General features: G+C 45.8%; 1 protein-coding gene and 1 long non-coding RNA gene across 2 annotated transcripts in view; one reads left to right on the top strand and one right to left on the bottom strand.

The window, feature by feature from the left end:
• The window catches only part of LOC130361215 (cytochrome P450 2K6-like), a 128,263-nt gene that overhangs the window by 80,684 nt on the left and 20,849 nt on the right, over positions 1-26,730 (bottom strand). The window contains exons 5-6 of the mRNA XM_056563948.1: positions 18,777-18,926; positions 1,251-1,411 (exon numbers count right to left, since the gene is read on the bottom strand). Of these exons, the coding sequence (XP_056419923.1) occupies positions 1,251-1,411; positions 18,777-18,926 (311 nt within the window). The remainder of the gene's footprint in view (positions 1-1,250; positions 1,412-18,776; positions 18,927-26,730) is intronic.
• LOC130361217 (uncharacterized) overlaps positions 1-26,730 on the top strand; it is a 68,336-nt gene that overhangs the window by 25,668 nt on the left and 15,938 nt on the right. Inside the window, exons 2-3 of the long non-coding RNA XR_008890913.1 lie at positions 17,798-18,023; positions 18,785-18,948. This is a non-coding gene — a long non-coding RNA (uncharacterized LOC130361217). The remainder of the gene's footprint in view (positions 1-17,797; positions 18,024-18,784; positions 18,949-26,730) is intronic.

The following is a 26,730-nucleotide window of genomic DNA, read 5'->3' on the forward strand; positions in this document are numbered from 1 at the left end:
CTATAGCCTACCCCATAATGTAAATGTACGCCATGGGTCAGTTAAGGGTTAAATCAAAGACAATCTAAGGATGCACCAGATGTAAGAGTCGTTCAGACTGTTTGAAACACTGCTGTATCTTTCTGACGGTCTATTTACATAACACTCAAATTTACATAACCAGCATGGCTCGCTCGCGAGACAAGTCAAATTGCGTAACTTCCAAGAATTGGCTGTTTTGGGCTTTCCAGAAAACCCATTGAAGAGGTTTGAAAGGGCAATTGAAGAGATGGGAATATCTCTTTAAGTTTGCACCTTATATAAGTTGGCTTAGTTTTCTGGCACATAAGAAGCTTATTTAAAGGGGTACTCCGGTGAAAACCTTTTTTCTTTTAAATCAACTGGTGGCAGAAAGTTAAACATATTTGTAAATTACTACTATTAAAAAATCTTAATCCCTCCAGTACTTATTAGCTGCTGAATGCAACAGAGGAAATTCCTTTCTTTTTGGAACACTGATGACATCATGAACACAGTGCTCTCTGCTGACATCTCTGTCCATTTTAGCAACCATGCATAGCAGATGCATAACAGATGCATAGCAGATGCATAGCAGATGTATGCTAAGGGCAGCATGGTGGCTCAGTGGTTAGCACTGCTGCCTTGCAGTGCTGGGGACTTGGGTTCAAATGCCACTAAGGACAACAATAAATAAAGCGCTTTTATTATTATAATAACGTCAGCAGAGAGAACTGTGCTTGTGATGTCATCAGAGAGCATTCCAAAAAGAAAATAATTTCCTCTGTAGTATTCAGCAGCTAATAAGTACAGGAAGGATTAAGATTTTTTAATAGAAGTAATTTACAAATATGTTTAACTTTCTGCCACCAGTAGATTTAAAAGAAAAAAGGTTTTCACCGGAGTACCCCTTTAAGCAGCTCCCACTCTTTGCAAGAGAGGACTGAAAGTGACTGCTGTGTCCAACCTGTGGGAGCCAGAAGAGAACCAAAACTGGTATGATTCATATATTACGAGGGTATTTATCAAAACCTGTGTAGAGGTGGAGTTGCAGTTTCCCATAGCAACCAATCAGAGTGTCTCTTTAATTTTTAAAAAGGCCTCTGAAAAATCAAAGAAGCAATCTGATTGGGTGCTATGTACCACTGTACCACTTTTCTTCTACACAGGTTTTATTAAATCAGTCTTGATAGTGCAGAGCGGTAGGTAAGTAGTGTAAAACCTTAAATATATTGTGAAAACAATGACCTTACCATGGCCATGGGGGTACCAACAATCCTGGCATTATCCATTACTATGACCAAAAGTCTCTGAAGTTTCGGATCATCGTAGTCAAAGCGATGGCCGAGTATTAAAGATATAATGATATTAGCAACGGCAGCATTTATTCTCATGGTGTTGTCAAAGGGTTCACCTAAAGGAAGAGCAAAAAGAAGGATATTAGTATATACTATTGTATATAAAATGCAGTATTATAGTAGTTATATTCTTGTACACAGGAAGCAGTGTTATAGTAGATACATTCTTATATATAGGGAGCAGTATTACAGTAGTTATATTCTTGTATATAGGAGAAGTATTACAGTAGTTATATTCTTGTATATAGGAGCAGTATTATAGTAGTTATATTCTTGTATATAGGAGAAGTATTACAAGTAGTTATATTCTTGTATATAGGAGCAGTATTATAGTAGTTATATTCTTGTATAAAGGAGCAGTATTATAGTAGTTATATTCTTGTATATAGGAGCAGTATTATAGTAGTTATATTCTTGTATATAGGAGCAGTATTATAGTAGTTATATTCTTGTATATAGGAGCAGTATTATAGTAGTTATATTCTTGTATATAGGGGCAGTATTATAGTAGTTGTATTCTTGTATACAGGAGCAGTATTATAGTAGTTATATTCTTGTATATAGGAGCAGTATTATAGTAGATATATTCTTGTATATAGAAACAGTATTATAGTAGTTATATTCTTGTTTATAGGGGCAGTATTATAGTAGTTATATTCTTGTATATAGGAGGCAGTATTATAGTACAGTGGTCCCTCAACATATGATATTAATTGGTTCCAGAAGAACCATCATATGTTGAAACCATCATATGTCGAGTACATATGTCTATGTAAAAATGGTAATTGGTTCTGGGGTCTTGGAACCACTGTATGTTGAATACATATCTCTATGGGAAACTGCTAATTGGTTCTGGGATGACCATTGTATGTGGAGTGTATGGGGAGTGTTTAACAAACCAGGGTGCCTCCAGCTGTTGCACAACTACAACTCCCAGCATGCATGTACAGCCATTGACTCTCTGGGCATGCTGGGAGTTATAGTTTTGCAACAGCTGGAGGCACACTGATAGGGAAACATTGATGTATGGGGTGTATAGTGTGTATATGTATTGTATGTGATGTGTGACATCGCATACAGTACTGTACAGTTCTTTAAATACCTTCAGGGGGGACAGAATGTCCTCCATTACGATCCTGCCGACTACAGCTCTATAGGAAAGGAAGGGGAGGGCAGCCAGCAGCTCATTGGATACCTGCAGCAAGATGCTGCAGGCTATTGGCTATAGCTGCACTGGGGGGGCGGGGCTTACACGGAGCTCACAGTGGAAGCCTGGACAGAATGCGAGTAACAGGAGGCAGAACGGGACACACGGGGCACATTAAACAACTATCTGTCAGTTGCTGAAGTTGTCAGCGCTGTCAGATAGCTGTTTGTACGATGGCCCCGACACACAGCAGCATTATATGTCGATGCTGCCTTCAACATACGATGGGCTCTGGGAGGCCATCATATGTTCAAATGATCATATGTCGGGGCCATCATGAGTCGGGGGGTCACTGTAGTTATATTCTTGTATATAGGAGCAGTATTATAGTAGTTATATTCTTGTATATAGGAACAGTATTATAGTAGTTATATTCTTGTATATAGGAGACAGTATTATAGTAGTTATATTCTTGTATATAGGAGCAGTATTATAATAGTTATATTCTTGTATATATGAGCAGTATTATAGTAGTTATATTCTTGTATATAGGAGCAGCATTATAATAGTTATATTCTTGTATATAGGAGCAGTATTATAGTAGTTATATTCTTGTACATAGGAGCAGTATTATAGTAGTTATATTCTTGTATATATGAGCAGTATTATAGTAGTTATAGTCTTGTATATAGGAGCAGCATTATAATAGTTATATTCTTGTATATAGGAGCAGTATTATAGTAGTTATATTCTTGTACATAGGAGCAGTATTATAGTAGTTGTCACGATTCGGCTCACAGGTTGTGGATCCACTGTGTCAGCGAGGGATTGGCGTGGACCGTGCTGGTGGACCGGTTCTAAGAGGCTACTGGTTTTCACCAGAGCCCGCCGCAAAGCGGGATGGTCTTGCTGCGGCAGTAGCAACCAGGTCGTATCCACTAGCAACGGCTCAACCTCGCTGACTGCTGAGAAGGCGTGGGACAGAAGGACTAGGCAGAGGCAAGGTCAGACGTAGCAGAAGGTCGGGGCAGGCGGCAAGGTTCGTAGGTAATATGGATAGCAGGAGTTCAGGTAACACAGGCTTGGACAACACTAAACGCTTTCACTGGCACAAGGCAACAAGATCCGGCAAGGGAGTGCAGGGGAGGTGATCAGATATAGCCAGGGAGCAGGTGGAAGCCAATTAAGCTAATTGGGCCAGGCACCAATCATTGGTGCACTGGCCCTTTAAGTCTCAGAGAGCTGGCGCGCGCGCGCCCTAGAGAGCGGAGCCGCGCACGCCAGCACATGACAGGAGGGGTCCGGGACGGGTAAGTGACCTGGGATGCGATTCGCGAGCGGGCGCGTCCCGCTGTGCGAATCGCATCCCCGACGGCCATGTCAGTGCAGCGCTACCGGTCAGCGGGACTGACCGGGGCGCTGCAGGGAGAGAGACGCCGTGAGCGCTCCGGGGAGGAGCGGTGACCCGGAGCGCTAGGCGTAACAGTACCCCCCCCCCCTTAGGTCTCCCCCTTTTTTTGTCCGACAACTGCTTTACCTGGGACGAGGACACCGGGAGTGAATGGAGGGTTTCCTCAAAGGCAGGCAGCACAGCAGGAGTGGGAATGGGGAGGGAGGGCAGAGGGTGAAGCTTGGCACGGGGCAGGGTGACACAAGGACGTGGGCCATGAGGAGGCACTGAGGCTTGCCTGACGGGACTGGGAGGGGGGGAGAGGCATCTCTTGTGGCAAGCAGAGTCCCAGTTCTTGATCTCCCCGGTGGTCCAGTCAAGGGTGGGAGAATGAAGCTGGAGCCATGGCAGACCGAGGAGGACCTCAGAGGTGCAGTTGGGGAGGACGAAAAATTCAATCCTTTCGTGGTGGGGTCCAATGCACATCAAGAGGGGTTCTGTGCGGTAACGCACGATGCAATCCAATCTGACTCCGTTGACCGCGGAAATGTAGAGCGGCTTGACGAGACGAGTCACCGGGATGTGGAATTTATTCACAAAAGAATCCAGAATAAAATTCCCAGAGGCACCAGAGTCCAAGCAGGCCACGGCTGAGAGGGAGGAGTTGGCTGAAGAAGAAATTCGCACGGGCACCGTGAGACGTGGAGAAGCAGACTTTGATCCAAGAGACGTCACACCCACGTGAGCTGGGTGCGTGCGTGCGTTTCCCAGACGTGGAGGACGAATAGGGCAATCCACCAAGAAATGCTCGGTACTGGCACAGTACAGACAAAGATTTTCTTCCCTACGGCGATTCCTCTCTTCCTGGGTCAGGCGAGACCAATCCACTTGCATGGCCTCCTCGGCGGGAGGCCCAGGCGTAGATTGCAGCGGATACTGTGGGAGAGGTGCCCAGAGATCTAAGTCTTTTTCCTGGCGGAGCTCTTGATGTCTCTCAGAAAAACGCATGTCAATGCGGGTGGCCAAATGGATAAATTCTTGCAGGTTGGCAGGAATCTCTCGTGCGGCCAGCACATCCTTGATGCGACTGGATAGGCCTTTTTTAAAGGTCGCGCAGAGAGCCTCGTTATTCCATGATAATTCGGAAGCAAGAGTACGAAATTGGATGGCGTACTCGCCCACTGAAGAATTACCCTGGACCAGGTTCAGCAGGGCAGTCTCGGCAGAAGAAGCTCGGGCTGGCTCCTCGAAGACACTACGGACCTCAGCGAAGAAGGACTGGACTGTGGCTGTGGCAGGATCATTGCGGTCCCAGAGCGGTGTGGCCCAAGACAAGGCCTTTCCTGAAAGAAGGCTCACTACGAACGCCACCTTAGACCGTTCTGTAGGAAACAAGTCCGACAACATCTCCATATGCAGGGAACACTGAGACAAAAATCCACGGCAGAGTCTAGAGTCCCCATCAAATTTGTCCGGCAGGGACAAGCGGAGGCTAGGAGCGGCCACTCGCTGCGGAGGAGGTGCAGGAGCTGGCGGAGGAGATGGTTGCTGCTGTAGCAGAGGCAGAAGTTGCTGTAACGTGGCGGTCAACTGCGACAGCTGCTGTCCTTGTTGGGCAATTTGCTGCGATTGCTGAGCGACCACCGTGGTAAGGTCAGCGAGACTTGGCAGCGGCACCTCAGCGGGATCCATGGCCTGATCTACTGTCACGATTCGGCTCACAGGTTGTGGATCCACTGTGTCAGCGAGGGATTGGCGTGGACCGTGCTGGTGGACCGGTTCTAAGAGGCTACTGGTTTTCACCAGAGCCCGCCGCAAAGCGGGATGGTCTTGCTGCGGCAGTAGCAACCAGGTCGTATCCACTAGCAACGGCTCAACCTCGCTGACTGCTGAGAAGGCGTGGGACAGAAGGACTAGGCAGAGGCAAGGTCAGACGTAGCAGAAGGTCGGGGCAGGCGGCAAGGTTCGTAGTCAATATGGATAGCAGGAGTTCAGGTAACACAGGCTTGGACAACACTAAACGCTTTCACTGGCACAAGGCAACAAGATCCGGCAAGGGAGCGCAGGGGAGGTGATCAGATATAGCCAGGGAGCAGGTGGAAGCCAATTAAGCTAATTGGGCCAGGCACCAATCATTGGTGCACTGGCTCTTTAAGTCTCAGAGAGCTGGCGCGCACGCGCCCTAGAGAGCGGAGCCGCGCGCGCCAGCACATGACAGGAGGGGTCCGGGACGGGTAAGTGACCTGGGATGCGATTCGCGAGCGGGCGCGTCCCGCTGTGCGAATCGCATCCCCGACGGCCATGTCAGTGCAGCGCTCCCGGTCAGCGGGACTGACCGGGGCGCTGCAGGGAGAGAGACGCCGTGAGCGCTCCGGGGAGGAGCGGGGACCCGGAGCGCTAAGTATTATAGTAGTTACATTCTTGTACATAGTGGCAGTATAATAGTAGTTATAGTCTTGTATATAGGAGCAGTATTATAGTAGTTATATTCTTATACATAGGAGCAGTATTATAGTAGTTATATTCCTGTATATAGGAGGCAGTATTATAGTAGTTATATTCTTATATATAGGATGCAGTATTATAGTAGTTATATTCTTGTTCATAGGAGGCAGTATTATAGTAGTTATATTCTTGTACATAGGAGGCAGTATTATAGTAGTTATATTCCTGTACATAGGAGGAAGTATTATAGTAGTTATATTCCTGTACATAGTGGCAGTATAATAGTAGTTACATTCTTGTACATGGGAGGCAGTATTTTAGTAGTTATATTCTTGTACATAGGAGCAGTATTATAGTAGTTATACACTGTATATGTAGAAATGAAGGGCGTCACTCACCAGGATGCAGTGTTACAGATACTTTATTTAATCGGTGCATAGTCATGGATTGTACACGGACGATCTTCCAGGGACAGCTATGAGCTGGGTAACAGCTGTTGCGCGTGCGTCAGCACGCTTCATCAGACCCTACCTGTTCCGTCTCGCGTCACCATATAAGAAGCTCCTCCCGGTGACGTGTACAGAACAGGTGTACAATCAATTGAAAAACATAGAAATGTGCAAAAGGTATAGAATTACTAAAACTTTAGCTGACATATTAAAAACAACTTATAGGAACACGCTGTAGTCCACTCTTTCGTTCAGCCTTAGGTTTCCTTCAGCATTTAATTTAATAATCCATTTGGCTTCTGTTTGTAATAACAGCTTTCTTTTATCCATACTTTCTTTGCCAGAATCTACTTCAAGGCCCTAAAAGAGTAGAGAACTGCAGTCTCCTTTATGAACAAGATTCATGTGTTCAAAAAAGCGTGGAGAACCTTTTTTTTTGGAACAAACCGAATATACATGTTCTTTGAACCTGGTGTTAAGAGAGCGCTTTGTACTGCCTATATAAAACCGGCCACATAGTATAGACTACCCATTGAGTTCTACATGTAAAAATACATTTTATGAGGATTTCTCCCCCTCCAATATGGGCAGTTTTTCCAGGTTTAAAATTCTGGCACCATATACATGAGCCACATTTGTGGTTCCCTATCGGGACGGTTTTTGATAGCCAGTCCATCTTTTTCGGTTGCGACGAAAAGTTGCTACTGGTGATGACATCTTTTAGATTCTTGCAGCGCCGGAATGCCTTAAGTGGTGTTTCATGCACTAGCTTTCCTAATTCAACAGCCTTTTAATCAGTGACCAATTTCTGTTGATGGTTGATCTAATTGTTTTTTCTAGAGGCCTGAAATTAAAAGAAAAGGAAAAACTAGGGGGACTAGCATTGGGGTCATCCACCTTTTTTCTTCTTCTATAGAGGAGATTTCTCCTGTCCTTGGAAAATGCTCTGGTAAAGGCTCTATTTAGAATTTTCTCTGGGTAACCCTGTGCCTCAAGTCTCTTCTTCAGTTCTCCAGCTTGTGCAAGAAATGACTTATCTGTACTGTTAATGCGCTGTAGGCGTAAGAATTGCCCATATGGCAATGAAGTCTTGACGTGCTGTGGATGATAGCTGGAGAACTGAAGCAGAGTGTTCGAGGCTGTAGGTTTTCTAAAGCTCGAGGTACACAGGCTACAGTCTTTAACTTCTACTATGACATCTAAAAACGCCCATGACCACAACCCCGATTTGCCTTTACCTAGTGTCATCAAATTGAAAAGAATTATTCTCCAAAACAAAGGAAAGATGAAGCCTCACAGATAAATTGTATGGTGTTATGAGTTTTGTTAGAATGGGAAAGGATTTCACGTATACATTCAACTCCTGGTTTTTGTGTTATCTTAGTATAGAGGCTTTCTATATCTATAGAAGCCAGAATCATGTTCTCTGACCATGGTAAATTTAGCAAACATGTGAGAAACTGGTTTGTGTCCTTAACCAGCGATGGTACTTCTTGCAAAAGGGGTTGCAGCAGCCACTCCAGATATTTGTATAGTGGCTGTCACGATTCGGCTGGCTGGAGGTGGATCCTCTGTGCCAGAGATGGATTGGCGTGGACCGTGTTGGTGGACCGGTTCTAAGTTGCTACTGGTATTCACCAGAGCCCGCCGCAAAGCGGGATGGTCTTGCAGCGGCGGTAGCAACCAGGTCGTATCCACCAGCAACGGCTCAACCTCTCTGACTGCTGAAGATAGGCGCGGTACAAGGGAGTAGACAAGAGCAAGGTCGGACGTAGCAGAAGGTCAGGGCAGGCAGCAAGGATCGTAGTCAGGGGCAACGGCAGGAGGTCTGGAACACAGGCTAGGAACACACAAGAAAACGCTTTCACTGGCACAATGGCAACAAGATCCGGCAAGGGAGTGCAGGGGAAGTGATGTATAAATAGGGAGTGCACAGGTGAACACACTAATTAAGCCTGCTGCGCCAATCAGTGGCGCAGTGGCCCTTTAAATTGCAGAGACCCGGCGCGCGCGCGCCCTAAGGAGCGGGGCCGCGCGCGCCGGGACAAGACCGACGGGAAGCGAGTCAGGTACGGGAGCCGGGATGCGCATCGCGAGCGGGCGCCTCCCGCATCGCGAATCGCATCCCGGCTGAGAGAGACATTGCAGCGCACCCGGTCAGCAGGTCTGACCGGGGCGCTGCAAATGCGAGGAAGTTGCGAGCGCTCCGGGGAGGAGCGGGGACCCGGAGCGCTCGGCGTAACAGTACCCCCCCCCTTGGGTCTCCCCCTCTTCTTGGAGCCTGAGAACCTGAGAATAAGACTTTTGTCTAGGATGTTGTCCTCAGGTTCCCAGGATCTCTCTTCTGGACCACAGCCTTCCCAATCCACCCAAAAATTTTTTTTTCCTCTGACTGTCTTGGAGGCCAGAATCTCCTTCACGGAGAAGACGTCAGAAGAACCGGATACAGGAGTGGGAGAAACAAGTTTGGGAGAGAAGCGGTTAATGATGAGTGGTTTAAGGAGAGAGACATGGAAGGCATTGGGAATACGAAGAGAAGGAGGAAGAAGGAGTTTGTAAGAGACAGGGTTGATCTGGCACAAGACTTTGAAAGGACCAAGATAGCGTGGTCCCAGTTTGTAACTGGGGACACGAAAGCGGACATATTTAGCAGAGAGCCATACCTTGTCTCCGGGAGCAAAAATGGGGGGAGTTCTTCTTTTCTTATCGGCAAATCTTTTCCTCCGGGATGAAGCCTGTAAAAGAGAATTTTGGGTCTCTTTCCATATGGTGGAAAGATCACGAGTCACTTCATCCACAGCGGGCAAACCAGAGGGCAAGGGAGTAGGGAGGGGGGGAAGAGGGTGACGGCTGTACACCACGAAAAATGGGGACTTAGCAGAAGATTCGGAGATTCTGAAGTTGTATGAGAATTCGGCCCATGGTAGAAGATCTGCCCAGTCATCCTGGCGGGAGGAAACAAAATGCCGTAAATAGTCACCCAGGACCTGATTAATTCTTTCTACTTGCCCATTGGATTGGGGATGATAAGAAGAAGAGAAGTTTAATTTAATCTTGAGCTGTTTACAGAGGGCCCTCCAGAATTTAGACACGAATTGGACGCCTCTATCCGAGACGATATGCGTGGGCAATCCATGAAGGCGAAAAATGTGTACAAAAAATTGCTTTGCCAACTGAGGCGCTGAAGGAAGACCAGGAAGAGGAATAAAATGTGCCATCTTGGAAAATCGATCAACAACCACCCAAACAACTGTGTTGCCACGGGATGAGGGCAAGTCTGTAATAAAGTCCATACCAATCTGTGACCAAGGCTGTTCGGGAACGGGCAGAGGATGAAGGAGGCCAGCAGGCTTCTGGCGAGGAGTCTTATCCCGGGCACAGACAGTACAGGCCCACACAAAATCAACAACATCCGTCTCCAGAGTCGGCCACCAATAAAAACGGGAGATGAGTTGCAACGATTTTTTGATGCCCGCATGGCCTGCGAGATGGGAGGAGTGTCCCCATTCGAGAATCCCGAGACGCTGGCGTGGAGAAACGAAGGTCTTCCCTGGAGGAGTTTGCCTGATGGAGGCTGGAGAAGTGGAGATCAGACAGTCCGGAGGAATGATGTGTTGCGGAGAGACCTCTACTTCAGAGGCATCAGAAGAACGAGAGAGGGCATCGGCCCTAATGTTCTTGTCGGCAGGGCGAAAATGAATTTCAAAGTTAAAACGGGCAAAGAACAACGACCACCTGGCCTGGCGAGGGTTCAGTCGTTGGGCAGACTGGAGATAGGAGAGATTCTTGTGATCAGTGTATATGATAACTGGAAATTTTGATCCCTCCAGCAGATGCCTCCATTCCTCATACGCCAATTTAATGGCCAGTAGTTCTCGATCCCCGATGGAGTAGTTTCTCTCCGCCGGAGAGAAGGTCCTAGAAAAAAAACCACAAGTAACAGCATGCCCGGAAGAATTTTTTTGTAGAAGGACAGCTCCAGCTCCCACTGAGGAGGCATCTACCTCCAATAGGAAGGGTTTAGATGGGTCAGGTCTGGAGAGCACGGGAGCAGAAGAAAAGGCAGACTTGAGATGTTTAAATGCGTCTTCCGCTTGGGGAGACCAGGACTTGGGATTGGCATTTTTCTTGGTTAAAGCCACGATAGGAGCCACAATAGTGGAAAAGTGTGGAATAAATTGTCTGTAATAATTGGCGAACCCCAAAAAACGTTGGATAGCACGGAGTCCGGAGGGGCGTGGCCAATCTAATACAGCAGCTAGCTTATCTGGGTCCATTTGTAGTCCCTGGCCAGAGACCAAGTATCCTAGGAAAGGAAGAGATTGACATTCAAAGAGACATTTCTCCATTTTGGCATAAAGTTGATTGTCTCGAAGTCTCTGAAGAACCATGCGGACATGCTGGCGGTGTTCTTCTAAGTTGGCAGAAAAAATCAGAATATCGTCCAGATAAACCACAACACAGGAATATAAGAGATCACGAAAAATTTCATTAACAAAGTCTTGGAAGACGGCAGGGGCGTTGCACAGGCCAAAGGGCATGACCAGATACTCAAAGTGTCCATCTCTGGTGTTAAATGCAGTCTTCCATTCGTCCCCCTCCCTGATGCGGATGAGATTATAAGCACCTCTTAAGTCCAGTTTGGTAAAGATGTGGGCACCTTGTAGGCGATCAAAGAGTTCCGAGATAAGAGATAAGGGGTAGCGTTTTTTTACCGTGATTTTATTAAGTCCGCGGTAATCAATGCAAGGACGTAGGGAGCCATCTTTTTTGGACACAAAAAAAAAATCCAGCTCCGGCAGGAGAGGAGGATTTGCGGATAAACCCCTTTTTTAAATTTTCCTGGATGTACTCTGACATGGCAAGAGTCTCTGGAGCAGACAGAGGATAGATTCTGCCCCGGGGTGGAGTAGTACCCGGGAGGAGGTCAATTGGACAGTCATAAGGCCTGTGAGGAGGTAAAGTCTCAGCTTGCTTTTTGCAAAACACGTCAGCATAGTCCATATAAGCCTTAGGAAGACCGGGTACAGGGGGAACCACAGGGTCACGGCAGGGAGTACTGGGAACCGGTTTCAGACAGTCCTTGAGACAAGAAGTACCCCAGTTCTTGATTTCTCCTGTGGACCAATCAAGGGTTGGGGAATGGCGTTGAAGCCACGGTAATCCAAGAAGAATTTCGGAAGTGCAGTTGGAGAGGACCAAAAATTCAATTTTTTCGTGATGAGGTCCGATGCACATTAGGAGAGGTTCCGTGCGGTAACGCACGGTACAGTCCAATCTTTCATTGTTAACAGAATTGATGTAGAGGGGTCTGGCGAGACTGGTCACCGGGATGTTGAACCTGTTGATGACAGAGGCCAAAATAACATTTCCTGCAGATCCGGAATCCAAGAAGGCCATAGCAGAGAAGGAGAAGGTAGAGGAAGATATCCGCACAGGCACAGTAAGGCGTGGAGAAGCAGAGTTGACATCAAGAACTGTCTCCTCTTTGTGCGGAGTCAGCGTACGTCTTTCCAGGCGGGGAGGACGGATAGGACAGTTCTTCAAGAAGTGTTCGGTACCGGCACAGTACAGGCACAGATTCTCCATGCGGCGTCGTGTCCTCTCTTGAGGTGTCAAGCGAGACCGGTCAACTTGCATAGCCTCCACGGCGGGAGGCACAGGAACGGATTGCAGAGGACCACAGGAGAGAGGAGCCGGGGAGAAAAAACGCCTCGTGCGAACAAAGTCCATATCCTGGCGGAGCTCCTGACGCCTTTCGGAAAAACGCATGTCAATGCGGGTGGCCAGATGAATAAGTTCATGCAGGTTAGCAGGAATTTCTCGTGCGGCCAGCACATCTTTAATGTTGCTGGATAGGCCTTTTTTAAAGGTCGCGCAGAGGGCCTCATTATTCCAGGATAATTTGGAGGCAAGAGTACGGAATTGGATGGCGTACTCGCCAACAGAAGAATTACCCTGGACCAGGTTCAGCAGGGCAGTCTCAGCAGAAGAGGCTCGGGCAGGTTCCTCAAAGACACTTCGAATCTCCGTGAAGAAGGAGTGTACAGAGCCAGTGACAGGGTCATTGCGGTCCCAGAGCGGTGTGGCCCATGACAGAGCTTTCCCAGACAGAAGGCTGACTACGAAAGCCACCTTAGACCTTTCAGTAGGAAACTGGTCCGACATCATCTCCAAGTGCAGGGAACATTGCGAAAGAAAGCCACGGCAAAACTTAGAGTCCCCATCAAATTTATCCGGCAAGGATAATCGTAGGCCGAAAGCGGCCACTCGCTGCGGAGGAGGTGCAGGAGCTGGCGGAGGAGATTGTTGCTGGAGTTGTGGTAGTAGCTGCTGTAGCATCACGGTCAGTTGAGACAGCTGGTGGCCTTGTTGCGCTATCTGTTGCGACTGCTGGGCGACCACAGTGGTGAGGTCGGCGACAACTGGCAGTGGGACTTCAGCGGGATCCATGGCCGGATCTACTGTCACGATTCGGCTGGCGGTGGATCCTCTGTGCCAGAGAGGGATTGGCGTGGACCGTGTTGGTGGACCGGTTCTAAGTTGCTACTGGTATTCACCAGAGCCCGCCGCAAAGCGGGATGGTCTTGCAGCGGCGGTAGCAACCAGGTCGTATCCAACAGCAATGGCTCAACCTCTCTGACTGCTGAAGATAGGCGCGGTACAAGGGAGTAGACAAGAGCAAGGTCGGACGTAGCAGAAGGTCAGGGCAGGCAGCAAGGATCGTAGTCAGGGGCAACGGCAGGAGGTCTGGAACACAGGCTAGGAACACACAAGGAAACGCTTTCACTGGCACAATGGCAACAAGATCCGGCAAGGGAGTGCAGGGGAAGTGATGTATAAATAGGGAGTGCACAGGTGAACACACTAATTAAGCCTGCTGCGCCAATCAGTGGCGCAGTGGCCCTTTAAATTGCAGAGACCCGGCGCGCGCGCGCCCTAAGGAGCGGGGCCGCGCGCGCCGGGACAAGACCGACGGGGAGCGAGTCAGGTACGGGAGCCGGGATGCGCATCGCGAGCGGGCGCCTCCCGCATCGCGAATCCCATCCCGGCTGAGAGAGACATTGCAGCGCACCCGGTCAGCAGGTCTGACCGGGGCGCTGCAAATGCGAGGAAGTTGCGAGCGCTCCGGGGAGGAGCGGGGACCCGGAGCGCTCGGCGTAACAGTGGCTCTGTGACTGAGCCCCTCCCTGAGACAATAGGTCAATAGGGAAAAAAGAGGATTTTATACCTCCTTTAAATTCCTCTAATAGCAAATAATTAGAAGCAGTGTGATGTTCACTCTCTGCTGTCTCTTGCAAGTATATCAGGGCATCTAAACATTCTAGCTCTGCATTAGTGGCATCTTTCTTCACACTAAATTCAAGAGGACCTATAATTGCTGGAATCTCAAAGTCTACTATTTCAAATCCTTCTGTAAGACAAAAGTTGAGGCCTCTTGACAGAAGCGACACAGTGTCCGATTCCAACGTCTTGTATCAGCTTGATGGCTCAATTGTGCCAGGTTACTTTATTCTTTCTTTGTAGATTCCATTTTGGTTTGGTCAATTTCCTTTCGTTTCTTTCTTCTCGATCCCCTTCGAGTTTTCCTCCTAAAGGGTCGACAGAAAAAGATGCGCAAGGTTTTTTCTTATTTGGATGTCGTGTCTAAATCATGAGGCAATTCCACTTTAAGTTTTCTTTTGTTCCTCATTGCTGCTTGAGTCAGATTCCGTCATCCAGTAGTCTGATGTTCTCCGTTTAGGGTTATTATTTCCTCGAGGACATCTGGAGCACTGTCGTCTCATGTCTCCTGGAGGAATAGCCTTATCATAATCATAATCCAGCTTATCTCGGATAAACTTATCTTTCTTTTGGTCTTTTATGACGGATTGAAGCGCCACTATCTTTTTCTCAAATTTTTTAGAAAAAGATTGAAATTGTTCTTCGTTCAGTCATGCTCTCAGTTGTTTTTGCTCTGCAATTTTTGAATATTCCTGCTCATTTTTATCAATTACCAATGTTAACATTTGCAATGAATATTCCTGATGTATTCTTGAGATGAGATGAGTCTCTTTTTCGGCCAGTGATAATACTTTAAATTCCAGGTTTTTCACGCTTATAACTTGAAGCAGATCTTTGGTATTGCATTGGTTAAAGAAATTGCTGACGTCCCTTCGTCCAGCACCCACCTCACCATCCAGCACTTCAGGACACTGTGTCGCTTCTGTCAAGAGGCCTCAACTTCTGTCTTACAGAAGAATCTTTCCATTGTTTTGGAGAATAATTTTTTTCAATTTGATGACACTTGGTACACGCAAATTGTGGGTGGGGCCATGGGCACCCTTGTGGCCTGTACTTTTGCAAATCTATATGTGGTGACATTTGAGAACAGATTTGTTTTAACAGATAAGAACCCTTTCCTCAGGTCCGTCAGGTGCTATCTCAGGTTTGAGGTTTACTCATAACTTAATTTGAGGTTTACTCATAAGGCAGATTCTACATGGATGGAGTTTTTGGATGTCCTAGTAAAAGTAAAAGACTGTAGCCTGTGTACTTCAAGCTTTAGAAAACCTACGGCCTCATACTCTCTGCTTCAGATCTCCAGCTATCATCCAGAGCACGTAAAGACTTAATTTCCATATGGGCAATTCCTACGCCTACGGCGCATTAACAGTACAGATGAGACATTTCTTGCACAAGCTGGAGAACTGAAGAAGAGACTCGAGGCACAGGGTTACCCAGAGAAAATTCTAAATAGAGCCCTTACCAGTGCATTTTCCCAGGACAGGAGACATCTCCTGTATAGAAAAAGAAAAAAGGTGGATGACCCCAATGCTGGTCCCCCTCGTTTTTCCTTTTCTTTTACATGTGCACTGTCACTACAACATATATCTAATATAGATCTATTTTTTTCCCATTAAACTAGTTTATTTTACATTTGAAAATTGGCCACTAGGGGTCACCCTCCTAGTGGCCGGCTGCAGGCTGGCGTGACGTCACGCATGAATTCGGACCGATGCTGGCCGGGCATTGGTCCTGATTCATTCAGCCTGTGCTCGCTCTATGCCTGTCAATCAGACAGGGGGGAGTAAGTGCTGAGTTCATGCATTGGCTCCCTGACCTCACCCGCCTCTCGGCATATATGCGGCCCTGCTGCTGGACGCAGCACTTGGGTATGTCTGGAGTGGGGAGCAGGGAGGGGGAAAGGAGGGTGGTTGGTAGCGCCGCAGCCATGGTAAATGTATTGTTTTCGGCAGGGGCGACGGCGGGGCCGGCCGAGGGGTGGGATTTGTTGTATGATTAACGCTGCGGCCATAACAAATTTACTGCTCTCGGGGGGGTGGGGGGGGGGGGGAGCGGCACAGGGTGCCTCCAGTTGTTTCACCACTACAACTCCCAGCATGCCCTGACAGCCAATAGATGTCAGGGCAAGCTGGGGGTTGTAGTGGTGAAACAGCTGGAGGCACCCTGTGTAGATGAACTAAGGGCAGAAGTCGGCCCCCCCAGCAGGCATCAGTGACGTTGTTCCTGCTGGGGAAGTCTGCCTGGTAGTGTGCACACTACCAGGCAGACAAAAAGGCATTTTTTATACAGTAAAAAATAAATTAAAAGGGTTAGGGAGAGATGGGCAATAGGCAGCGACAGAAAAAAAATGGTGGGAGCTACCCTTTAAATTCAGTCCTCTAGAAAAAACGATTGGATCAACCATCAACAGAAATTGGTCACTGATTAAAAATAACGTTGAATTTGGAAAGCTAGTGCATGAAAGACCACTTATGGCATTCCGGCGCTGCAAGAATAGAAGATGTGGTCACCAGTAGAAACTTTTTGTCGAAACCGAAAAACATGGACTGGCTATCAAAAACCGGCCCAATAGGGAACCACAAATGTGGCTCATGTATATGGTGCCAGAAAACCTGGAAAAACTGCCCATATTGGAGGGGAAGAAATCATCATAAAAAGTCATATTACATGAAGAACTCAATGGGTAGTCTATACTATGTTATGCCATTGTGGCCGGTTTTATATAGACAGTACAAAGCGCTCTCTTAACACCAGGTTCAAAGAACATGTATATTCGGTTTGTTCCAAAAAAAAGGTTCTCCACACTTTATTGAACACATGAATCTTCTTCATAAAGGAGATTGCAGTTCTCTACCCTTTCAGGTCCTTGAAGTAGTTTCCGGCAAAAAAAATATAGATAAAAGAAAGCTGTTATTACAAACAGAAGCCAAATGGATTATTAAATTAAATGCTGCTGGAAACCTAGGGCTAAACGAAAGAGTGGACTACAGTGTGTTCCTATAAGTTGTTTTTAATATGTCAGCTATAGTTTTAGTAATTTTATACCTTTTGCACATTTCTATGTTTTTCAGTTGATTGTACACCTGTTCTGTACACGTCACCGGGAGGAGCTTCTTATACGGTGACGCGAGACGGAACAGGTAGGGTCTGATGAAGCGTGCTGACGCACGTGCAACAGCTGTTACCCAGCTCATGGCTGACTAGCTGAGTCCCTGGAAGATCGTCCGTGTACAACCAATGTCTATGCACTGATGAAATAAAGTATCTGTAACATTGCATCCTGGTGAGTGACGCCCTTCATTTTTACATATATAGTGTATTAACAAGACTTGCTTCTTATGGGCTTTGGAACCCGAAGAATATCAGTGTCTACTGGCTCATTGGAACTGCTTAGTTTTCCACCACATTTGCTAATTACCTGCAGTAACGCAGTAGTTGCTGTATCAAGGGTTAGCTAAGGGGAGGAGTGCCTGAACTGCTTGTACTCTAACTTGGTCATTATAGTAGTTATACTCTTGCACATAGTGGCAGTATAATAGTAGTTATATTCTTGTACATGGGAAGCAGTATTATAGTAGCTGTAGTAAATTGTGGAAAGTATCATAGTAGTTATAAACGTGTATAAACAGTAGGGCTTACTGCCTTTCTGTAGGGTTGCTGTCCTATTTATATCCTCTGCATATGATTCAGATTGTAATTTGTGTTATATTCTTTTGATCACAAGATTCTTTTGTTGTTGCTTCACTCTGAAGACTCTTCCGGCATCTCCTGCATATCCTGCGCCTGCGCAGGGTCAGACGCCGGTAGTCACCTCATAGAAGACGGAAATCAGCTCATGGAAGGGCGCTTGTTGCGCGAAACAGTTCTGTCCTGCACACCTCTGCCCTTCACTGTCTGTCTACTGGAAGTTACCATGCTTTATCTGCCACAATAAAGCGACACTACGATTGGTGAGTGCAGTCTACTGTGTTTCTCTTTGTTTGCATCATTCTTCTCTTGATGGACTCAGCACCACTATGTACATAGCCTAAAGACTTACTGGATTACAGGACCCCACTTCTGATGTATACCTCCTCCTAGTCATGCATGTGCGGGTATTCATGCTCTTTCTGCACATTGTGAATTGCACCACAATTGGAGATGTTGTAAAATTCTGGGTAGCGTGACACACATTAATAAATTTGAAGCGTTTTACACAGTGGGGGATAAAACAACATAAGAAATGCTAAACCCAACAGTATTGATGAATTTCCCCCTTTGTATGAAAAACAATCGTAATTAAAAAATTAGCATTACTGCAGTTTTTTTTTTTGCACAATGGGGGGAGATTCATCAAAACTTGTGCAGAGGAAAAGTTGACCAGTTGTCCGTAGCAACCTCATTCTTTCATTTTTGAAGGCCTCTGAAAAATAAAAGAAGCACTGACTGGTTGCTATGGGCAACTGGTCAACTTTTCCTCAGCAAAGGTCTTCATGAATCCCCCCATTGTGTGCTCTGAAGGCCGCTTTTTCATGGTTTTAAATAGAACACGTTACTAGGTAAAATAAAACCGACTCTCTTCATACCTATATTACTGCCATTATTTTCATTTTCAACTGTGTGAACTGTATAGCCTTAGTCTATAGGTAGATTAGCCCTGTTTTTAAATGTATTGCTCTGCACCATATACACATGGGTATTAGTATTATAAGATAACTTCTCACCTTTGTAGGATTTGAATGTCTCCACTAAACAATTGGATTCCTCTGTAATCTTGTCTTCTACGGATCTTTTCCCCATACCAAAATCCCGTAATGTAGAAAGAGTGAAACGTCTCAAGGCTTTCCAGCTATGTCCATTAGAGAAGACAAGACCTGAAGAACAAACATCAATCATGTGAGTGAATATTTTGTTTAAGGAATGGAAACCATTTAGTCCTTTTATATCAAATATGATACATGAATTTTTGCTTTTTATAGGACAACTTTTTGCCACCCTTTTGAAGGTAATAAATACGTCATAATTTCATTTATAGTTTTATCTAAGACTTTCAAATTTATAACCTATCCTTGCTTATGCGCATGACATGTGTCTTCAATGGGCACTCTCATTAAATTAGACTTTTAATATTTTACTCCTTATCACAAAATAAATGTTTCTAATTTATTTGTGTTTAAAAATATGTTGTTTTATATGACTTTTTTCACTTTGAAAGCTGGCCACTAGTGGTCTCCCTACTGGGAGTCTCCCATGCATTGTTTTCCCCCTCGCGCGCACTGAATTTAGACTTCTGCTTGCCAGGCGGGACCTGGTCTCAGCACAGTCAATCAAACAGGCAGAGAGAGCGAGCGCTGTGTATATGTGCTGGGCTGCCGCACATGAGTGCGATTCAGGCCATGGCTCCCCTCGTGTGCTGTGCTCCTGTCTCCGCCGCCCTGCTCCTCTCTCCCTCCTCTCTGTGTTACACATACAGAGAGGAGGGGATGGAGAAGCAGCCTGCCTCGGTGGCTTGATTCTTCTATGCTGCGCTCGCTAGTACGATCACAGCATAGAAGAGTGAGGGGGGAAGTTCTCATAGGCAGGCTTCAGATGATGTCACACCTGCCGGGGGAAAGCCCCTTCAGGACCGCTGGTAAGTCACACACAGTGTGCAGAAGACATGCCAAAGAAAATGTGAATAAAAATAAATAAAAAATAAATTAACGCGGGTGGGAGGGGGTGAGTTAGCATTAGGGGAGAGGGGGGATCATTAGGGAGAGAGTAAAAAAAGAATCATTATTAGCGGTACCCTTTCAGTGTATATCTGACAATGCCGGATGGCTGTGCCCGGTGCTGTAGTTCAGTCTCATTCGCTTGACTTGTAGTGTGTTGCAGCACCAACCATACCCATCCATATGTACTAACCCCTGTGCCTGTGTAAGCAATGTTGATTTTGTTGATTGTAAGGAGACTCACGGGTAGGACCCCCACCAATGAAGTATTGATTCCCTATATTTAGAATTAGCCATCAAACTTTCGTTCTAACAAACAAACGTTTTAAAAATCCTTCCAGAGAACAGACAATAGAGTGTCATACCTGACTATTCTGTATGAGGGCTCATTTTTTGTGCCATGATCTGTCATTTTTATTTATGCACTAATTGTGACTTTTTGAACACTTTTTAACCCATTTTTATGGTGGTTACTAGAATGGCCCCCAAATTCTGTGGGCATGTAGGAGTAGGAAGTATGGGCAGTAAGGGGTTACAGCTAGGTCCCTCCCTCTTTTCTTTGGTAGGAGGATAGCTATTGGCCCACAGGAGAGGTTTAATAACCACCCTCAGTTTCCTATCACTGAGCCAGTTACTTACCCACTTACACACATTGTCCCCCAGCCCGATCCTTCTCATTTTATGCACCAACCTTTTATGTGGCACCGTATCAAATGCTTTGGAAAAATCCAGATATACGACATCCAGTGATTCCCTATGGTCCAATCTGATCAGGTTAGTTTGACAGGACCGATCCCTCATAAAGCCATGCTAATATGGAGTCATACATTTATTTTTATCAAGATACTCCAAAATAGCATCTCTTAGGAAACCCTCAAACAATTTACATACAACGGAGGTTAAACCAACAGGCCTATAATTCCCGGGGTCACCTTTTGACCCCTTTTTATAGATTGGCACCACATTTGCCATGCGCCAGTCCTGGGGAACAGTCCCTGTTACTATAGAGTCCATGAATATAAAATATAGGGGTCTATCTATCACATTATTTAATTCCTTTAGAACACGGGGTAGAATGCAATCTGGACCTAGTGATTTGTCTATTTAGATTTTTTGTAGACGGCACTGTACTTCTTCCTGGGTTAGACAAGTGACCTGTAAAGGGGAGTTCACCTTATCTCGCTGTATTTCACCTGGCATTTCATTTTCCTCGGTGAATACAGTGGAGAAGAATTTGTTTAATACATTTGCTTTTTTCTGTTCCCTGTAAATAATTACTTCCTCATCATTTTTTAAAGGGCCAACATTTTCATTTTTGACCATTTTGCTATTTATATAGTTAGAGAACATTTTGGGATTAGTTTTACTCACTTTGGCAATGAGTCTTTCTGTCTCTATTTCTGCGGTTTTTATCTATTTTTTTTTAACATATTTTTCATTTTTCTCTATAGCGTTTTAATGCTTCTTCACTGCTGTCCTGTTTTAATAGTTTAAATGCTTTATTTTTGTCATTTATTGCCCCCTTTACATTTTTGTTCATCCATACTGGTTTTCTTTTATTCCTGACCCTTTTATTCCCATAAGGTATATACATCTTACAGTGTGCATTTAAGAAATTTTTAAGTCTCCCATTTAGTGTCAGTATTCTTGTTTTTGAGGACATTATCCCATTTTATATTGTTAAGGGCTTCTCTGAGTTGATCAAACTTTGCCTTCCTAAAGTTCCTAAAGTTCATTGTTATTGAAGAGCAAGTTATAACGTATTATATTATGATCACTATTTCCTAGGTGTCCTTCTACCTGTACATTAGTTACTCTGTCAGGTCTGTTGGTTAATATTAAGTCCAGTAGGGTGCCCCCTCTGGTCGGGCTCTGCACCATTTGGGACAGATAATTGTCTTTAGTTATAGTCAGAAACCTGTTTCCTTTATGAGATTCACAGGACTCAGTCTCCCAGTTTATATCAGGATAGTTAAAGTCCCCATTATTATCACCTCATTCTGATTTGCTGCCTTGTTTATTTGCCTCAGTAATTGATCTTCTGGCTCTTCCATTATATTTGCCTCAGTAATTGATCTTCTGGCTCTTCCATTATATTTTTTTATTTTTCTCTCCATATATTTCTACCCATAATGACTCCACATTATCGTTTCCCTCCTGTATATCCTCCCGCAGTGCGGCCTTCAGACTCAATTTCACATAAAGACAAACTCCTCCCCCTTTCTGTTTTGTCCGATCCTTCCTGAATAGACTATATCCCTTTATGTTGACCGCCCAGTCACAGCTATCGTCCAACCAAGTCTGTTATACCCGCTACGTCATAATCCTCCTCAGATATTATCAACTCCAGTTCGTCAGTTTTATTGGTCAGACTTCTGGCATTAGTCAACATGCAATTCAATGGTTTATGGTTTTTTTCTCTTCCTATGAAGCCTATCCCTATTAACTATTCTAACCCCTCCCTCTGCTCCACCCCCAGGTACATTAATAAGTCCCCCCTCTCTATCTACACTATCTTCCCCCTCTATGTTGTAGGTTCCCTTCCTCCCCAGTCCCTAGTTTAAACACTCCTCCACCCTTCTAGCCATCTTCTCCCCAAGCACAGCTGTTCATTCCCCATTGAGGTGCAGCCTGTCCCTACGGTAGAGCTGGTATCTGACAGCAAAGTCGGCCCAGTTCTCCATGAACCCAAACCCGTCCTTCCTACACCAGCTTCTGAGCCACTTGTTTACCTCCCTGATCTCCCGCTGCCTCTCTGGTGTGGCTCGTGGTACAGGTAATATTTCAGAAAATATTACCTTGGAGGTCCTTGCCTTAAAGGAGTACTCCGGTGGTCAACGTGTTTTTCCGTATTTGACTTACCCTATGTGTTTTGTTTCATTTCTATTCTTCTTGTTTCGGCTACCTTATTTTCGTTCTTTGTTGTCTTTTTATCCCCCACTTTGTTTTCCTATGTTTGCTTCTATTTTCTGTTTCTTGCTGTGCTGAAAACTACAAATTCCAGCATGCCTTATGACTTGCAGGTTTGGGGCGGCTCCTTCTTTTTTTTTGTTCCGCCCTTTACACACCCTACTATTTTCCCAGGTCGGCCCCCTTATACACAGCACACTAATATAATCAGCCCTGGATGGGATACACTGGTATACACACACAAAAGGGACTACAACTCCCAGCATGTGTCATTCATGAGTCTTCAGTCTGTGGTATAACACCAGCATGCTGCCTCTGTAGTCTCCTGGGGGTTGTAGTTCACCACACCTCCGTAGGGCATACACCAGTGTTTCCCAAACTACTGGTCTTTGGGCATGCTAGGAGTTGTAGTTTTGCAACAGCTGGAGGCACACTGGTTGGGAAACACTGGTGTAACATGATGTGTATGCTGAATAGGCTAGAACAGTGTTTCCCAACCAGTGTGCCTCCAGCTGTTGCAAATCTACAACTCCCAGCATGCCCAAAGTCAGGGCATGCTGAGAGTTGTAGTTTTGCAACAGCTGGATGCACACTGGCTGTAAACACTAGCATACACACACATAACAGGGACTCCCAGCATGTGTCATCCAGGAGTCCCCCCCTCCCCCTTCACATAAAGAAATCATCCCCAGTATGAGATTTATTCCCCTGCAGTCTATACATCCCCAGTCTGTGCACCTTGTCATCCTCCCCTTCAGATAACACACTTATCTCTGTGTTCCTTCTCCTGTGCAGACCTGCGTCCTTAGAATACAGAGCAGTGGGAGGGTAGGTGTGGAGCTGTGTACTATGGCTTCTCATGCAGACCTGCCTCCTCAGAAGCAGTGCAGGGGGAGGGGGAGGTGAGGGGGCGTGGCTTATTTCTCTCATGCAGACAGAGAAAAAAAAAAGCTATGACATCTTGTCCACAGCAGACTCAGAACATGGCCGACCTGTGGACAACAGTAAAAGAATACACTCGGAACTGCAGAACTTCCTGCCAAACAAACAGGTAAGCAAAACACACACATGCTGCCAAAATATATAACACATGTATATTGCAAAAAAACTAAACTTACAAAGAAGATGCCATATAGTCAAACAAATTAACCACCAGAGTACCCCTTTAAGCTTGCGGCCTAAGTCCCTGAAATCATTTTTAAGGATGCTCCACCTACCTCTTACTTTGTCATTGGTGCCAATATGTACCATGACTGCTGGGTCCTCTCCAGCTCCACCCAGCAACCTGTCAACCTGATCCGCGATGTGCCGAACTCGAGCGCCAGGAAGACACACTGTTCAGCGATCCCGGTCTTTGTTATTAGGGGGACAGACGCGGCGATCTGTCACAGAGTCCCCCACTACCAGTACCTGTCTGGCCTGCCCTGCACTGCACTGCCCTTACTGGAGCAGACACCACCCTGGCGGTCAGAGACAGTATCCTGCTGCAGTACTGCTAGCTCTGAAATGGCATCCCCCTCATCTGCCAACCAGGCAAACTTGTTGGGGTGTGCCAATTCAGGACTAGCCTCCTTGACACTTTTCCCTCTACCCCATTTTCTAACTGTAACCCACCCAACTGACTGACTGTCCTGCACCTCAGTCCCACTATCCACCCCCAACTCTACCCCAGAGAGTACTTGCTCAGTGAGCAGGAGACTCCTCTCCAAGTTGTCAATGCATCTCAGTGTTGCCATTTGCTCCTCTTGATCCAGGATCTGGTCTTCCAAATGAACAACTCACACACACCCTGCACAACAATATGCACCCTCAAACTGCTGTTCAAGGACTGCATACATTGTGCATGATGTACACCGGACTGCATTTTCCAACATGGAGGCCATACTAGTTATGGGGATTTCACAGATAACAGCCAAAAACAGACAGAAACTATTAGACTGAAAATCTCAGTAGACCTTGTGAGTTAAAGTCTCTACAGTGTAAGGGTGCGTTCACACTGAGTAATTCAAGAGGAATTTACTCGAGTAATTCTTGAATTCTCTGCTCCAAATGAATGCGGAATCCACGAGCAGAATCCAATAGAAGTCAATGGTAAAAAAATTCTGCCGACATCGTTTTCAAGCGGAATTCAAGTAGAATTCAGAAAAGTAGATAAAATAGCTTCCTCCTTCATTCCTGCATAGAAATTCCGCTTGAATTCTGCTTGAATTCCACTTGATGGAGAAGGCAACAATTTCTGACTGAAATTATTCCTCGTTAATTCCTCTTGAATTCCTCAGTGTGAACGCACCCTAAGAAAAGTAACACTCACAGCGATCTCAAACTCCTGCTTTCAAACTCTGTTTTATAACTCTCTTACAAAGCGCCACTCAGACCGAGCACGCTCAGAACTGAGTCCCAAACTAAGATTTAAGCACCTGTGTGTGACCAATCTACCCCTCTCCCAAGAGGCAGAGCAGAGAAAAAAAAAAGATGAAAAGGCGGTTTAATATTCTAGCAGTTATCCCAACTTTAAGTACTTACACAAGTCACTCCAGCTTCACAAATTCACTCCACACAGCAGACATCTATGTTTTATAACTCTCTTGTAAAAGGGGAATCTGGAGGCTGATGCTGGTAAAGTGCGGAGCCTAATTGGTTTGTTTTGCAGGTTTAGTGGTGAAGAGTTGTGGCCGGAAGAAATGGTCATGATGGCCCAGACCAGATGGAGAAGAGAAGGGAACGACGCTGATCAGAGAAGATGTCATTTGTGAGTTTCTGAATAATGCAGCACTGTAAACTACATACGCAGAGATAAATAGATATTGTGCATTGCGTAATTTTCCTTTTTTATTTTGCTTGTCAACTTCGGTAGGGGTGCCCCACGAAAATGTTTTTTTTTTTTTTTTGAGGCGTGCCCGAGCTGAAAAAGGTTGACACTGCTATGTGGGCTCATATCGGTGAGGAAATCAAACAAAGAATTTGGAGAAATCAATATATTGATATTTGGTCTCTGGTGCCTGTGGACCAGAATACTATTGACAAGGAGTTTAAGCCCTATGCTGACAAGCCAGTGGTGCATGGTGGAGATATGATGAGGAGTTCAGACTGCATTTGGCTTTGCAGCCGAAGTTGGGTTCGGGGTCCAAAGCCACCAATGTATGATCGAATATCTTTCCCAGTGGGGCCGCTACCTCAACTATGGGTCACCAGGGGTCAGTGGCCTTATGCCGACCTGGATCATGCTTGCTCCTTAACAAGGGCCACTATAAGTTTTTGGTCTGTGAAAATTTAAGAACACGTGTTCCAATTGTGAAGGCATGGTAGTTTGTTGCACTCATGCAGCAAAGTCCGTTGTTAAGGGAGCATCTCCCCCTGACGGGAAAGACTCCGGTGAGCATAGCCACGATGTTGCCCTGGCTAGAGCGTTACCCCAATAGATCGGAGGCCGAGCAGTTACATGCTGGGTTTTTTCATATTATTTGTACCCTCTCCTTTCAGAACAGTCAATGCTTGTTAGGAGGGCAGACAGGCGTGCACTAATGGCGAAGTCGGACATAGAATCCGCTATCAGGCTTTTGCCTGTACACCCAGAGTGTTACCATCTTCTGGGTTGTTGCATGGATGGTATGTTCTACTTTGACACATGTCTGCCCATGTGGTGTTCCATATCGTGCCACTATTTCAAAATGTTGAGTACTTTTTTGGAATGTGTGGTGCGGTATTAAATGGGTTTTCAATTTATTATTCATTATTTGGATGACTTCTTGTTTGTTGCTCTGGGTGAGTCACCCTGTTGTTAGTTTTTGTTGGATTTGTTTTGCTCCCTGATGAGTAGGTTGGGCGTTCCCTTTTCCATTGAAAAGGATAAGTTGGATAAGTTGCTGGGTTTGATCAACGTTTTTTGCGGAGTGTCAAAAGTCACTCCGAAGCAACTTAGTCTTTGCGTGCCGCATTATGCCCATGGGTCGAGCTTTTGCCCAGGCGGCTCTCATTGGCTACCAAGAGTGCCAGGAGACACGAGCACCGTATTCATTTGTATTCCTCACTCAAACCGGACCTGTTTGTGTGGCACAAA

The sequence above is a fragment of the Hyla sarda genome, chromosome 3 (genome assembly GCF_029499605.1).
Source record: "Hyla sarda isolate aHylSar1 chromosome 3, aHylSar1.hap1, whole genome shotgun sequence".
In the NCBI taxonomy this organism is placed as follows: domain Eukaryota; kingdom Metazoa; phylum Chordata; class Amphibia; order Anura; family Hylidae; genus Hyla; species Hyla sarda.